Source organism: Oncorhynchus tshawytscha, linkage group LG28, assembly GCF_018296145.1.
Source record: "Oncorhynchus tshawytscha isolate Ot180627B linkage group LG28, Otsh_v2.0, whole genome shotgun sequence".
Classification (NCBI taxonomy): domain Eukaryota; kingdom Metazoa; phylum Chordata; class Actinopteri; order Salmoniformes; family Salmonidae; genus Oncorhynchus; species Oncorhynchus tshawytscha.
In genome coordinates, this window is record NC_056456.1 from 6480525 (window position 1) to 6495725 (window position 15201).

Here is a 15201-nt window from a genome sequence, read left to right on the forward strand (position 1 = left end):
GTCTCTCTCTCCTTACTGCAGGTGGTTTCATAACTGCCTCTCTTTCTTCTCTCTCTCTTTCTCTCTTAATACAGCAGTTGTGTGCCAAGGCAATCTCCGTCCACCTGCCTGCCAGGTTTATAAAATATATCCTGTTTCCTTTGCCTTATGGCAGCCTTAATCATTTAGGAGATACACAGAGATAGTGTCTGCCACTGCAGGTTGGCAGATGGTCTGTTGTAGTTAATTGATCCGTCAGTATGGTGTTCGGGTTTTTAAGCTTAGCCTACAATGAGTAGCCTTGTAATATGTAACTGAGTTTAGACTGCATGCTGCCAATCTTATACAGAATCTGCATCCCAAATGGAACCCTATTCCATATATAGGGCATTGCTTTTGACCAGAGCCCTCTATCTGCTGGCCCACTAGGTCACGCTCCTCTCCCTATGGGCCCTGGTCAAAAGTTGATCACTATATAGGGAATAGCGTTCCACTTGAGACGCCACCCTGGTCTGATGGGAAGACCAAATGTTCTGATATGGAGAGGAGAGCTAGAGGCCCAGCGGATAAAAGCAATGTAACATTAAGCAATCATTTCAGCGTAGATTCAATCGACCCACCATAGATAAACAAATGCATATTTATATCATCTGACAGGTTGATGGATTGTGGGTCCTGCTGGAGTGGAATGCCTGGTCTCGTACGTAGAAACCCCTTCTCCGGTGTTCTGTCTCACCCTCTGTCTCTTTCTCTGTCTCTCCCGCTTCCTGTATTGCCATTTGCGCTCATGTCTGTGTCTTAGTGTCCTCATATCAATCAATCTGTATGTATATGTTTACACTACCGTTCAAAAGTTTGGGGTCACTTAGAAATGTCCTTGTTTTGAAAGAAAAGCACATTTTTTGTCCATTAAAATAACATAAAATTATCAGAAATACAATGTAGACATTGTTAATGTTGTAAATGACTACTGTAGTTGGAAACGTCTGATTTTTTTATGGAATATCTACATAGGCCGTACAGAGGCCCATTATCAGCAACCATCACTCCTGTGTTCCAATGGCATGTTGTGTTAGCTAATCCAAGTTTATAATTTTAAAAGGTTGTTTCTCAAACTGGACACTCTAATGTACTTGTCCTCTTGCTCAGTTGTGCACCGGGGCCTCCCACTCCTCTTTCCATTCTGGTTAGGGCCAGTATGCGCTGTTCTGTGAAGGGAGTAGTACACAGTGTTGTACAAGATCTTCAGTTTCTTAACAATGTCTCGCATGGAACAGCCTTCATTTCTCAGAACAAGACCAGACTGAAGAGTTTCAGAAGAAAGTTTTTTGTTTCTGGCCATTTTGAGCCTGTAAATTGAACCCACAAATGCTATTTCATTGCTTCTTTAATCAGAACAACAGTTTTCAGCTGTTCTAACATAATTGCAAAAGGGTTCAACTTGGATTAGCTAACACAACGTGCCATTGGAACACAGGAGTGATGGATGCTGGTAATGGGCCTCTGTACTTCTATGAGGATATTCCATTAAAAATCAGCCGTTTCCGGCTACAATAGTCATTTACACCATTAACAATGTCGACACTGTATTTCTGATCAATTTTATGTGACTTTAATGGACAAAAAATGTGCTTTTCTTTTTTAACGGTAGTGTATATATACTGTATATATAGCTGGTCTCTCCCTACTCTCTCTCTCTCTCTGTCGGTTTTACAGGATTAAGTGGAGTAGGCGCTCGGCAGAGGGAGGCGGGAGGAGAATACAGAGCTTTGTCTGGATGGAGAGAGAGAGAGAGGGAGGAGGTTGAAGAGGAAGAAAGCGCCATTGACAGACAGAGACACGCCAGTCACCCCCTGTGCCCCTCTCCCTCTCGCCCTCCATTGTTTGACTGCTAGACGTCAGCAAACAGGCAGGAATCCGTCGAGAGGGAGGAGAGAGAAAGGGAGAGAGGGAAGACTTGGGGCTTTGTTTTCCATCCCGGGGAAAGTGCAGGGAAAGGAGAAACGGGGATGGCGGGAGGAGAGGACAAGACAGGACCCCACACACACACATTTTTCCATCCATGTCATATTTACACACACTGTATGTATTCACACATCACATCTTACACATCACCATCAGCCCTTAGAAATGCAGTCTGTATAATGTGCATACATCCTATGCTATCACACAAGTCATTTACATTTTGGTCATTCAGCAAACGCTGTTGTCCAGAGCGACTTACAGTCCATGCATTCAACTAAGATAGGTAAGACAACCACATATCAGTCATTGCAAGGAAAAAACGTTCCACAATTATGCAGCTATCAGCAAAAGCAGTGCTAGTAAGACAATAAAGTAATGATACTCAGGAATGTACATGATGCTGTCATATAGTAGTGCAGATTTGTGTACATTTGACTCAAGCTTTGACTGCTACTTCAGTGAATTTGATCAGTATCTTTCTACAGTACGTTGTTTTTCACTGCATCTTAATATCACTCTTGAATGTAAAAAAAGGGTTTTATTTTGGTCTTCAATGGGGTTGATTGTTTGATTTGTTTCAATGAGATTGGAGAGAAAGAAAGAGGTGGAGAGAGGGAGGAATGGGGCCAAGCAGTGGAGAGCGAGGGGTGTGGTTGGTTATAAAAACCTGGGACACTGTTGTCCTGTTGTGAAGCCCTCTGTCCTGGAACCCTGCACCCCCTCGGTCCTATCTCTCCATCACTTCATAGTGGGACTCTTCTGCAGCATCCAGTGAGGTCTGCAACATCACTTGAAGAACCCAAAGTGTCAGGAACCATGCTGACCATTTTGGCGCTAGCGTCGGTCATACTCCTGGGAATAGGTAAAAAGTATATTGAATTTTTCCTAATATATCCCTGACCTTAGTCCTAACCCTAAGTACAATGGTTCATTACAATAGTTGCTACACTGTAACTATAGGAATAACTACACAGTATAAGTCCACTGTAATGTATTGTTATCGCAAATATTTTGGGGGGATTTATGGTTAAAAAAATATATACTTCTAATATGTTAATTCTATGTTTAATCCTTTTGGTCTGCTTTAAAGTTGCACGTGAAAAGTGTTGTCTAAAATGTATCATCATCTTGAGTTGAAGGTTAAAGTTCACATAGTATCGGTGACACAATTTTAATGAATAACATTTATGATGAATGATCTCGTATGCTTTCTTTTCATTTTATTATAAAAAGCCCTTTATACATGCTTGGTATTTCATTCTCAGCTGTACATTAAACTAATCCCGGGGGTCACTGAATCTGGTTGACTCTGGGTTCTGCGTTATTGGTGCATTTCTTAATGAATGAATTAAAGGGAAAGGAAGTAAAGGAAAACCTGAGCAGATGCGTTTTCTTGTCATACGTTGTTATACAGATGTTATATTGTTGTGACTATTATTGTCATAACTACAGCAACATTTTGTTCTTCATCCGTGTTTCTCTTATACAGAGTTAATTCCGTAAGGCTCACAAAGTTAAGATGAGGGCATACATTTTGGGACTCACTCTGAGACTGTGTATTGACAGCATTTCTACACTTGAGTGGAGATCTTCTTTGCAGCTTTGTCAAAATGCAATTAAAAACCCCAAGTCTCACTCGATTGACAACTTCTGTGCTGGCTGACATCATTTATTGAAGGACGCTGGAGTTCCGAGCTGCATGTGAAAGTATGAAATGTGCATCTTTAGAGTTCTGAATGTGATTTGTGTGTGAGTCAGTATCTTGGGTCAAAATCTTGAATCAAACGGAATACAAGTAATTGATGATAGCAATGTTTGTAGATGCCATTACATAATTGGTGGTGGTTGTTGTACTGCGGTACTAATTGCATTCACAATGGAAGTGATATATTGATTTTATGGCAAATATAGAATTTACATTCATTTGTCAAGGACACAACATAGCTATTTATATTCTGTGGGTAGCTACGTTGTACTTTTTAGTTCATATCAACGCCAATCCTTGCTGCATGCTATCATTGCACATGTTCATACCTCATTGAACCTTGCATAAATAGTGGTTGTGTGTGCGTGTCTGTAAAAGGGATTGAATGAAAGACTTAAAAAGGCTTTGCAACTGAAAGACATTGAAATGAACTTGAACTTGTTATCCTCTTGACTGTCTTTTCATAGTACATTAAATGGTACATCGACAGGAGAATAGTTTTAAAGGTTGTGTTTGTTTAATACTCCACAATAGTCTACTGGAACCATAGTCTGGAACAAACCCTTGCAACTAAAAATAAAACCCCCTTTCTCTGCCATACATCCCAGAGGCACATTTTGTAAGTGTGTACTGCGTATTTATTGAACCATGTCTGCTCCAGTCCACTCTATCCTATTGTCTGTTTTCATAGTATGTATATCCTTTATATCCCCAGTAGTTTTGAAGCATGCAGTGATGATCTTTCGCGTTTGTATATTTGTATTGAAGCCACCATAAACATTTACAATGGTAGAAGCTTACATACAGGCAATGGTACAATGGTATCTTGGAGGTAACAAATGGTAATGGTTCAAACCAGGAAGTGTGAAAAAGGTCATTATGGACCGCATGGGTGCTGATCTTTCCTATTTAACCCTGTGTCTTAACCCCTATAGTGCCCCAGCAGTCTGAGGCCATCGTCATCTACACGGGCTGGGAGCGTCACGCCCTGGTGGGCTCCGACATCCGCCTTTCCTGCTCCTTCTTCTCCTGGCGCTGGACCTCTGATGACGTCACCTTCTCCTGGAGCTACCGGCCTGACGGTGCCAGGGACGCCATCTCTGTACATATATACTCTCCTCTATCATTATCCTCCTCTAGCCTCCTCTATGGATGCGTCCCTAATTGCACCCTATTCCTTAGATAGTGCATTGCTTTTAACCAGAGCCCTATGAGCCTATTCCTTAAATATAATGCACCCTTTGGGTCCTGGTCAAAAGTAGTGCACTACATAGGGAATAGGGTGCCATTTGAGACACTGACCTATCACTTCTTTCCCATCCCCTTCTCATTCCCCTCATCTCACCTGGTGCCAGCTCTTTAATTTCAGTCCCTCGCACCTTATCTCCATCTTATTAGCTCTCTCTTCTCGCTGTGCCTTGCCCTCCTTGGCCCCCAATCTCACCCCCCCATATCCCCCTTGTCCCCCTCTCCTACTTTCATTATCTCACTCTTCTTCTCTCCTCTGCTTTCACCCACCTCTTGCCTCTCTCCCTCTGAAACGATATCACCCCCTTCCTACTCCTTCCTGTCCCTTTCTCTCTAGCACAGTTGTTTAGATCCAAATAATGGACCTAATTTACAAGTTTCTCCTTTTAGCACATTTCATCTGTACCGTATCTAACAATTCATGTCATCTTTAGCCTAGATGTGGTCTGGACTCAGATCTGTTTCTGCTCTCTTGCCAACAAAAATGTTGCCATGACAGTTCCATAAGGAGTTGGTAAGAGAGCAGAAACAGACTGGCCTCCAGGCTAGCCTAGATGTAAAAGCAGACAAGACACTGAATCCCTTTTACAATCTTCCGAACTCCAGATCTTCCACTACACCGGTGGAGCTCCCTACGTAGACAACAAGGGACCCTTCAGAGACAGGCTGGAGTTTGTGGGGAACCCTGGTCGCCGGGACGGATCCATCCTGCTCAAAAACCTAGACTACGGAGACAACGGCACCTTCACCTGTGATGCCAAGAACCCACCTGACATAGTGGGACGCGCCTCCAGTGTCAGACTGCTGGTCTTTGAGAAGGGTGAGAGCATAGAATTACTAGCCTGGGTTTCGATCTTGCCACTCGTTGTCATGCCTGCACTCCTTGCATGTTTGCCATGACAAGGAGTGGCATGAATGCACAAACTGATCAGGGACCAGGCATAATAATTACATATAGAATCCCTAGAATGGCAAGTTGACAGTCCTTGTCTTGACTTCTCTTTTATCTCTCAGTTCCCATCCAGGCCGGAGTGATCACGGGGTCCATCATCGGTGCAGTGCTGGGTCTGTTGTTGCTGATCGTTGTCATCTACTATCTCATGAGGTTCCTGGTGGCCCGCAGAGTCTTCAACCTCAGTGTCAGGTCAGTGCCCCTGTGCCTCGGTCTAGGGCCAAAGCCAGAGCCCATCCCCGGCCTGGACACCTGTATGGTTTAGCTGGCACTAGGTGGCACTCAGTTCTTTTGTTCGTAAAGGTATTTTTCAGATTTTATTGAACAGATAGAGAGAGAGGATGACAGTGGGGAAAAGTTTTGTCAAAAATGTTGCAGAGGCTATGGCAATACAGCTACACCACACAGACCACAGGTGGCATTTAGTTGACCGCTGATTAAGTTCTACAGTCAGTCTATGATCATATAAATATGACGAATTGAACAGACTTGGAACCTCTGACCATGGCAATTTGACTGGTACTCACTACGGCTAACCTGGTACTGCAATGCATGATTTCCATGGTAATGTAGTTCCATTCCAGTTCTGTATATATGTTCTTGTCTCCTAACCTACCCGGAGAGTCAGTGCTGTTCTGTTCTTTCTGATAGCTACAAAGCAGGACTATACTGTAACAGCAACAGCATATTGCTTTGACCACTGGAGGGAGAGGTGTGACATCCACCTGACGTTGTTCTCTTTTGTTTCCTCCAGCAAACATGGAAAGAAAGGGAAGGGTAAAGAGGGATCACAGCAGAGACAGGCAAGTCCTCTCGTCGTCGGCTCACTCACAACTACACAACGACAACAACAGCAGCTCACAACTACAGCACACAAGTACCGTACAACACAAGTCATGTAAGAGTACAAAACCTATATGACAGCGCATACCATAACAACTTGGTTTTCACACAGCCACAGAACCACACTTTCAGCACGGTATTGTTAGTAAGAGCCCCACAGAGCAGGCATTATGGCACCACCAAAGCAAACACGTGTAATAATCCTCTCCTGCTACTAAACGAAACAGTCATCGAGTGTTGGAACGCTTTAAATCCAGTCAGTCGCCCCCAAAAGCTTAAGAGCTAAATGCCCGCCCCTCCCCCACTCTTATATCCATCCTCCGTTCGTTTTACCACCTCCTCAAGGGCCAGCAAACACAATACAATGGGTAAATAGTTGGGAGAAGTTCACCCATTTTTACGTGGCCTTCTTTTCACTCTTTCTGTGGTTGTAGTTGATCCCCACCACATATCGTTTTTTAAATATTTTGTTTAATTACAGAGAAAATTTGTTGTAAAATTTAGCTGTCACCACTTGCTATATTGACTTATAATGCAATATGCAAATATGTCTAAAGCATATTATAAAACATTATAAAACACTCTGCACCAACTCATATTACATCAGAATCAGTCTCTGCAAAAAAAAAAAAAAAATCTATTTGCCATAAATCCATGTTTTAATGAGGCTGTTTATGCACTGAAATATGCAAATATGGATTTATGGGAGAATTCTTTTTTGGGGGGGGGGTTGTGCAGAGACGTCATTCACAACGGATTCTGATGCAACATGCTTCGGACACATTTTCACAATGCATTGTAGTCAATAGCAAATGATCTCAGCAAAATGTGTCTACTAATTTTCTCTGTAACAAAACAAAATATTAAACAGTTTAGGTAATCAACTACAAGACAGTGAAAAGGCCCCATGTAAAAATGGGTGAACTTCCCATAACACCAACCACCATTGTGAAATGGCTGAGGCAAGTTCGTGTAGTACAGTAATTTGATTCCCTGTGAATGGAACTGAGTTGCTCTCAGTGGGAGAGAAAGTAGAGAAAGAGGGAGACCTACAGATTCTGAGTCAAATGAAAATCACTGGCCCTATTATCGGCTCACAGTTGTCTAAAATTACACTGAGTCACACAGTCACACTTGGGTATAAGTGCAAGGCTAGGGGGTGGATAGCTCTAATGTGCCTCCCAAATGGCATCCTATTCCCTATCTATATATATAGATATTTTTTTACCTTTATTTAACTTGGCAAGTCCTCCCAAATGGCTCCCTATATGTATATATATATATATTTTTTAAATATTTGTATTTATTTATTTTATTTACCTTTATTTAACTAGGCAAGTCAGTTGAGAACAAATTCTTATCTTCAACGATGGTTAACTGCCTTGTTCAGGGGCAGAACGACAGATTTTTACCTTGTCAGCTCGGGGATTTTGCAACCTTTCGGTTACTAGTCCAACGCTCTAACCACTACGCTACCTGTCGCCCCAGGTAGCAGTGCATATAGAGCATTACTTTTGACCAGAGTAGTGCACTATATGGAATAGGGTTGCACTTGGGGAGCGGCCTTAGTATTTCATTAATATGACACTCTTTCTTTCTTGTAAGCTTTTGGTATTCCCGCTGGTTCCTCCCAGGTCCAATTAAATCCAATTATTTTCTATATTGTGAGAGAGATAATCCATGTCAAATAGAATGATGATGTATGCTGGTAAATGACATCCTAGGGCATTGATCAATTCACTAAGATGTCTTAATGGAAGTAGTCAAGGGTCTAGGGTTGCTAAATCCTGGTAACTTTCCCAGGTTTTCCAGAACCAGGATTTCTGGGAAACCTGAACATTTTGGATGAACAAGTTTAGGCAATTTTTCAACACTACAAGGGACAGTTTGGCGTGTAGTTAGTTTCCTCACAGTATTGTTTTAGGAATCAATCAGGTATGCAGCTGGCTGGGATCTTTACAGTATCAGAGGTCAGGGGTTGGATTCAGGGTTTACTTCTGTCTACCTCAGCATTAGAGTGCACTGTCATTCTCATCTCCCCACAGCTCTCGCTGATTACGTCCAAAATGGAATCATATTCCCTATATATTGCTCTACTACTTTTTTACCAGAGCCCTATGGCTCCTGGTCAAAAGAACTGCAATGGTTGCGCCCCAAATGGCAAGGGTCCTGGTCAAAAGTAGTGCACTATATAGGGTGCTATTTGGGATGCAGTCATTGTCACATGACGGATTGTCAGGTTGCACTTGAGTTGCAGTCAGTTGCACAAAATGCCTGGAGGTTGGGTGCATAAATTAATAATATATCTCACAGTCAAAAGGACACTTGCTGAAATTCTGACAGTATTGTTACATACACAGTTTCACCATGAGAAAATCATTTCATGGTGCGGGGACAAAAACAACCTTTGGAGAAAAATAAAATGTGCAAAACAGTCTTCTCCTCACTATGGCTCCTCTCTTTTAAACTATGTATGTAAACACATTTACAGGGTTTTCATATACTTGTCAAATGTGCTGTTTAATCAAACAGGCCTTATCTACTTCCCAAATTGCACCCTATTCCCGACATAGTGCACTACTTATGACCAGAGCCTTATGGGCCATGGTCAAAAGTAGTGCACTATATAGGGAATAGGGTGCCATTTGGGAAATAAACAGGGTGTTCATCTATAGGGTTTACTTGTAAAACATGCCGTTTGATTGAACAGGCCTTATTTAGCGCTATGCTGACTCCACACAATCTGTATCAGCCACTGTATCTGGGCTATTTCTATTTGCTGGGCTTGCACAACAAAGCTGTGAGAATGCCATTGGGTGCTTCCCAAGTGGCACCCTATTCCCCATAAGGCTCTTGTCAAAAGTAGTGCACTATATAGAGAATAGGGTGCCATTTAGAACGAGTCCACCATCATGTGGCATCTTCGTTCACCATTACTCCATTAGGGGAGGGAGGCAGAGTGGGAGAGAGAGTATTAGTAGCTGACTACCCTGAAGAGCCTGAAGCAGCATACAGCACACAACAGGCTGTACTGGAATGATAATACAGTGCACTCAATATTGATCCCAGCAAACACACCGTCCCCACCCATTCTCTCCATTCCTCCCTCTCACTCACTCACTAGCTCATTCACATTCCCTTTATCTAGTCCCTCTCTCCCCCTTTCTTTTCCGTCTCATCCTCTTTCTTGTCCTCCCTCCTTCTCCTGTCTGTCTATCCTTCCTCTACTCCCTCCGGATGGCCGTGAGAAGCCCCTGTCTTTCTTTCTTCCTTTCTTCCTTTCTCTCTGTGTCTTCTTGTTCTGTCTCTCTCTCCACAGGTGAACAGCCAGTTTGTTTTTGGATCTGTATTCTGCTTAACTGATCCATCCTCTGATCAATCGCTGCCTCTACCTGTCTATATCTCTATTTAGTAAGGGACTTAGCTTAGCTCCTAACCCCCTTCTCTGCCTGCGTCCCAAATGGCACCTTATTCGCTATGAAGTGCACCACTTTTGACTAAGTTGTGCATTATATAGGGAATAGGGTGCCATTTTGGACGTAGTATCTGTCTATAGGCACTGTAGCGATAGCCATGCACTTGACCTTTTACCCTTTCCATAGCAGCCCAGTGTCTCTTTATGTTAGCAATTGCTTTTCAGTAAGGTAATTACATTAGATTGCTCTGACCTTTCCTTTTCACTAACTCAGAGGCGACTTTCCTCTTGCAGGTGGCCTCTGTACCGAGCCCTTACCTTCCCAGTCTACTCCCTTGCTCCCATGTCCTTAGCTCCAGTAAGATGAGGTTTTTCAGAAATACGTTATTTGTTGTCATTGTCATGGTCCATTTGGTAGATCGATGTGTTTGAGTGAACTGATGGCAATGCATGTGTGATTGGTGCATGTCTGGGTGTTGATTGGTTAAAGTTGTCTCAAAGCTGCATTTTAAGACACCTGCTACGTTGGAAATAGATGTGTAGCAGACCTGTGTCAGACGTTAGATCTGACTGTAGCAGTCCTGTCACTCTGTCCCTAACTCATCGATGCCTGTTTTGTCACCCCTTGCAGCCCTGGAGACCGCCCCCCGTCACTTGCCTCCCCCTTACCTCCTAAATATGACTCTCTTTCTCTTTTTCTCCTAAATGTACCTCTCTCTCTCTCTCTGCTCTAATGTAAATACCTCCCTCCCTCCTTCAATCCTAATCCATCTGTTTCCTCATTTTTAACATGCCCATCGATCTCACCCATCTGCCCCGTGCTAACACGACTTCTCTCCCCCTCCCTCTTCCCTACTCTCCTTTCTCACACTCCTCCTTTCCTCCTGAAGTGACTCCTCTCCTCCCCTGTTCCCTCCTCCTCTCCACAGGGCCCAACTCTCTCCATCGGAGACCCGTCCAAGCTGAAGGCCGCCGCCTCAGAAAAGAAGAAGCAGGAGTCGCGCAAGGATAAGAAATAGGATACGGGGAGCAGAGAGCTAGAGCCCCAACACACAGCCCAGCCCAAAGCAATGAGACAGGCAGAGAGAGCAGGAACAGGGGGAGGGGACTCACCCAAGGGGGCAGGGCCTGGTAGGGTGCTGATGACCATCGAGCTGGAGCTCTCCAAGTGGGAAAAAGAGGGGGAGGGGAAGAGGGGTGGGTCCGCCTCGGCCAAATCATCCAGTTTCCTGTCCCTGTCCAAGCTCTCCAAAAAACTGACCCTTAAATAAGTGAATGAGAATCATACTGGAGAGGGAGGCAGCGGAGAACCTTAATTAAGGAGGCAGTCTTAAAGAACTGTAAGTCTGTGTCCCAAATGGCTCCATATTCCCTACATAGTGCACTACTTCTGACCAGAGCCCTATGGGCCCTGGTCAAAAGTAGTGCAGTGCACTAAATAGGGAATAGGGTGCTATTTCGGAGGCAGCCTTAGTCTGTCTTCAACGGTATATTCTTTCCCACAAGATCTAGGCCTTTACAACTCAAAGTATATTCATCATGATCTCAATGCCACACTGGGGTGAACATAGACACAATAGTGCTAAAAATATATGATAGCTCAATCAATGGAAGTGAACCACTCCAACTACTACTGTCAGGTCATGAAACATACCATTTGAACCAAATCAAATGCCATCTGACTGCTAGTTTGATGACAAAATCTTAAAAGCTATTCCCAAGTTTGCCTTTCATTCTGACATCTTAGATGTGATGCAAGGCAGTATTCTTCAACTACGCCTGTCCGACACACATCAGAGAGTCCTGGCTACAGGGACCACCCGATTTGTTCTTTTGTGTCTGTGTCCCAAATGGCACCCTATTCTCCACTCAGTGCACTACTTTGACCTGAGTCCTATGGGCCCTGGGGAGAGGATCTGTCAAAGTTTGACTTGCCCTCACACTGACTGATGTTCTCTCTTCTTTCTCCTCTCGTCTTTCACTGGGAGCACTTTTATTCTGACTCCTCTTCGTTAAAACTGTAGAAGTTTCAAAAAAACGTTGAATGCTTACTCTTTCTCATCCTATCTTTTCTATCTCTCTTTCTCTCATAGATTTTCTGAATCTTATTTCTCAAAGACTCGACTTCCTCCCACTTTACTGCTTCAGCTTCCATCTGCCACACCCTTTTAGACCACACCCCTTTCCTCCTGCCCCACCTTTTGATGCACTTGTCCTATCTCATTAACTCCTTAAGTCCTGCCTATAGAAGAGCTGTCCTACTAAGTTAAGCAAGAGTAGTCCTACCGAGTTCAGCATTTGTATGATGAGGCAGAACATACAACTCATAACCCATTTAGCTAGCATCAAGGCAGAGCAGACCCAGTATAGACATGCAGTGTAACAAATGGACCCACCAGGCTATTGAATAGAGATACAAATACCAACAGGGAGAGGTCAAATAGTTCCTGAAACTTCTGTTAATGCTTCCTGCTGCTCAGTGCTCAATCAGATCAGGTGTGAGCGGTGTGAAGAGTTTGAATGCACCCTGTGCTGGACGAGTCAGAGTGAGGGAGAGAAATATGATTCCTAGCTCTTACCTTGTGTAGATGGGTTCAAATTGAAGTTCATATCGCCGGGTGATTCACTCCCTTCACATTTGAGCTAATGGAGGCCGTAGTGCTGTGCTGCCTTTCTGTCACTGCAAGCTGGAGGCTAGGTTATTCCTGTCTATAAGGGTGTAGTAGATACAGGCTTACTGTAACAGCTGCAATTTAAAGCAGAGTAGAAAAAGCCCTGTTTGTTTGTGTCTGAGAGTACATCCCAAATGGCCAGCTATTTCCTATATATTGCACTACATTTGACCAGGGCCCATAGGGCTCTGGTTAAACATAGTGCACTATATATTGTATAGGGTGCCATTTTGGACGCAGCCTGCTTTGAATTCTGTGACTGAGTCCTTGAAATGACGTCACGTTGACAGCCAGTGGACATTCTCAGGCCCTGACAACAAAGGGATACTCCTCCTTTCTACTCCTCCGTGTTATTCTGGTCCCGTTAATCCCTTCTGCACATTTCTCCCCCCTATTTTAGCACTTGCTGGTAACTGGATCCCTCTATCTCTCTTTCTCTTACACACACACACACACACACACACACACACACACACACACACACACACACACACACACACACACACACACACACACACACACACACACACACACACACACACACACATACTGTCTTTCTCTAATTCTCTCTCTAATTCTCTTCTCTCTCTCTCTCTCTCTCTCTCTCTCTCTCTCTCTCTCTCTCTCTCTCTCTCTCTCTCTGTGTCCTTTAGTGACGCTAAGCTATGTTCCCTCATAGACTACCCAATCCACTCTATACTTAAGCCTCTTCTATCTAGCTTTATCAGACAAAGCCAGACCCCATCTCAAACAAACTCAGCAATTCTTTTTTTCTTTTCTTTCCTCTCCTCCTCCTCCTCCCTCTTTTTCAAACTCAGTGATGGACACCTCTCTCCTCCACCCCCCTGATCACCAACGTCCCTCTCACTCACCCACCAATGCCACCACACCCCTGCACGTTCGTTCACCTACCTTTTCTGCTGGTTGGAATGCCACGTCTCTCTCTTCTGCCCCCTATTGGCCAGGGATGGAAACTGGGCAGAATCATCCATGTTATTAGTTCTCATTGAAGACTTTAATCTAGCTATAGCTCTCTGCCGGTCGCAAAGGTGCGTGTTTTATGTGTGTCTGTGTGTCTAGTCAGACTGTCATGTCAAACAAAAGATGATAAAAACACTGTACATGCATGTCATTCTAAAGTAAAGCAAATAATGAAACATTTTACTGAACAAGTGCACAAAAATGCTTGTTTTGTTTGAGAGAGGCGGATGTGTGATAGTATCTTCTTATGACATTTTATCACATTGATGCCCTTGTTCATGGAGGGGGATCTGTGTGGCTGTTTTTATTTTGGTGCATATTTTCCAGGAGCGGAAAATCAATATTTGTTATTTTAAGGTGCAAGCTGCATGGGGCTACAGTTGGCGCTCGCAAGGTGAGGGAGGTGATGATGAGCAGGAGGAGGATAAGGGAGGTTAACTTCAGATGTTGCTGGTGGTCATGTGATTGGAAAAAAAGAACAGGTTGTTGCTGGGATGAAGATACTTTGGAGAGAGAGAGCGAGACTTATCTTGTGTGTTAAGCCAAGCCAAAGCCCATATGTATCGCTGAAGATATGGTTCATCTCTCCCTTAAGCTCTCTCTTTCAAGGTCCTTACCCTGAGCTTCGGGTCTGAACGCTTGATAGGCTATGCGAGGTGGTTAGCGTAGGGTTTAGTGTTGAATGTGTTTTGTTCTTTTAACTGTGGTCATAGGGAGTGTGTTAAAACCACACCATGGTTCATTGAAGCCAATAGAAAATGCATAGTTCTGTTCACCCCTTCGCTGTTTAACCAACTATCCATCATCAGATGTGATCAGTTTGAATGTGTCTTTCGTTTCTTTTTCAGTACAGCCACACGGACTCCTGACATAAAACAAACTGCTTTAAAATGTCTTCACAATGTTTTGTTGTCTGGATTGTGTACTGTATGTATTATTTTGGTTGTTAGATAACATTCCTTTCTTAGAAATTTCAAGCTTCTTACATTTTTACGTTTATTTTAATGCTTATAATTAAAGTGCACTAATCATATACATTTCATTGTTATTTAAAATGTGTTGTAAAGGGAAGGTAAATAAAAATTAAAGCATCAAACACATCTCGGTTGTAAAAGGAGAATAAAATAAACCCAAATGAAAATGACTAGTGTTCTCCATGTCTGTTCCATTCCAATTTATTTTGAAAAGTCGTTGGATTATCTACTTCTTGATAGGGTTCTTCATGGTACATGTGAGGTTAATATTGTCGTTTGTTTGTTTGTTTGTTGTCACTGTTTCTTATTGTTTTCAGTGGCAATAGAGGTGCTAGCCTATGACAGCGCTCTTCTGGGTTGTTCCTGACAGAGGGGACAGCAGGTGCAGGTAACACCACAGAGCCCCCTCTGTGTACCCAGGGGCTGGGGTGGGGGTGCTAGTGCTGGGGAGGTTCAGGTTACCCTTA

General features: G+C 43.4%; 1 protein-coding gene across 4 annotated transcripts; it reads left to right on the forward strand.

Annotated features, from left to right (window-relative positions):
* Positions 1 to 2621: 2621 nt before the first annotated feature.
* LOC112226567 (myelin protein P0) lies at positions 2622 to 14904 on the forward strand. Of its 4 annotated transcripts, none has more exons than XM_024390966.2 (6): positions 2622 to 2806; positions 4585 to 4751; positions 5504 to 5717; positions 5912 to 6041; positions 6604 to 6652; positions 11037 to 14904. In XM_024390966.2, the coding sequence occupies exons 1-6, from the start codon at positions 2761 to 2763 to the stop codon at positions 11124 to 11126; spliced, it is 696 nt and encodes a 231-aa protein (XP_024246734.1). In that variant the 5' UTR covers positions 2622 to 2760; the 3' UTR covers positions 11127 to 14904. The 4 variants fall into 4 exon arrangements, with proteins under 4 accessions (XP_024246734.1, XP_024246736.1, XP_024246737.1 ...); XM_024390968.2 differs by having other exon boundaries at positions 12201 to 14904; XM_024390969.2 differs by having other exon boundaries at positions 13598 to 14904.
* Positions 14905 to 15201: the final 297 nt, after the last annotated feature.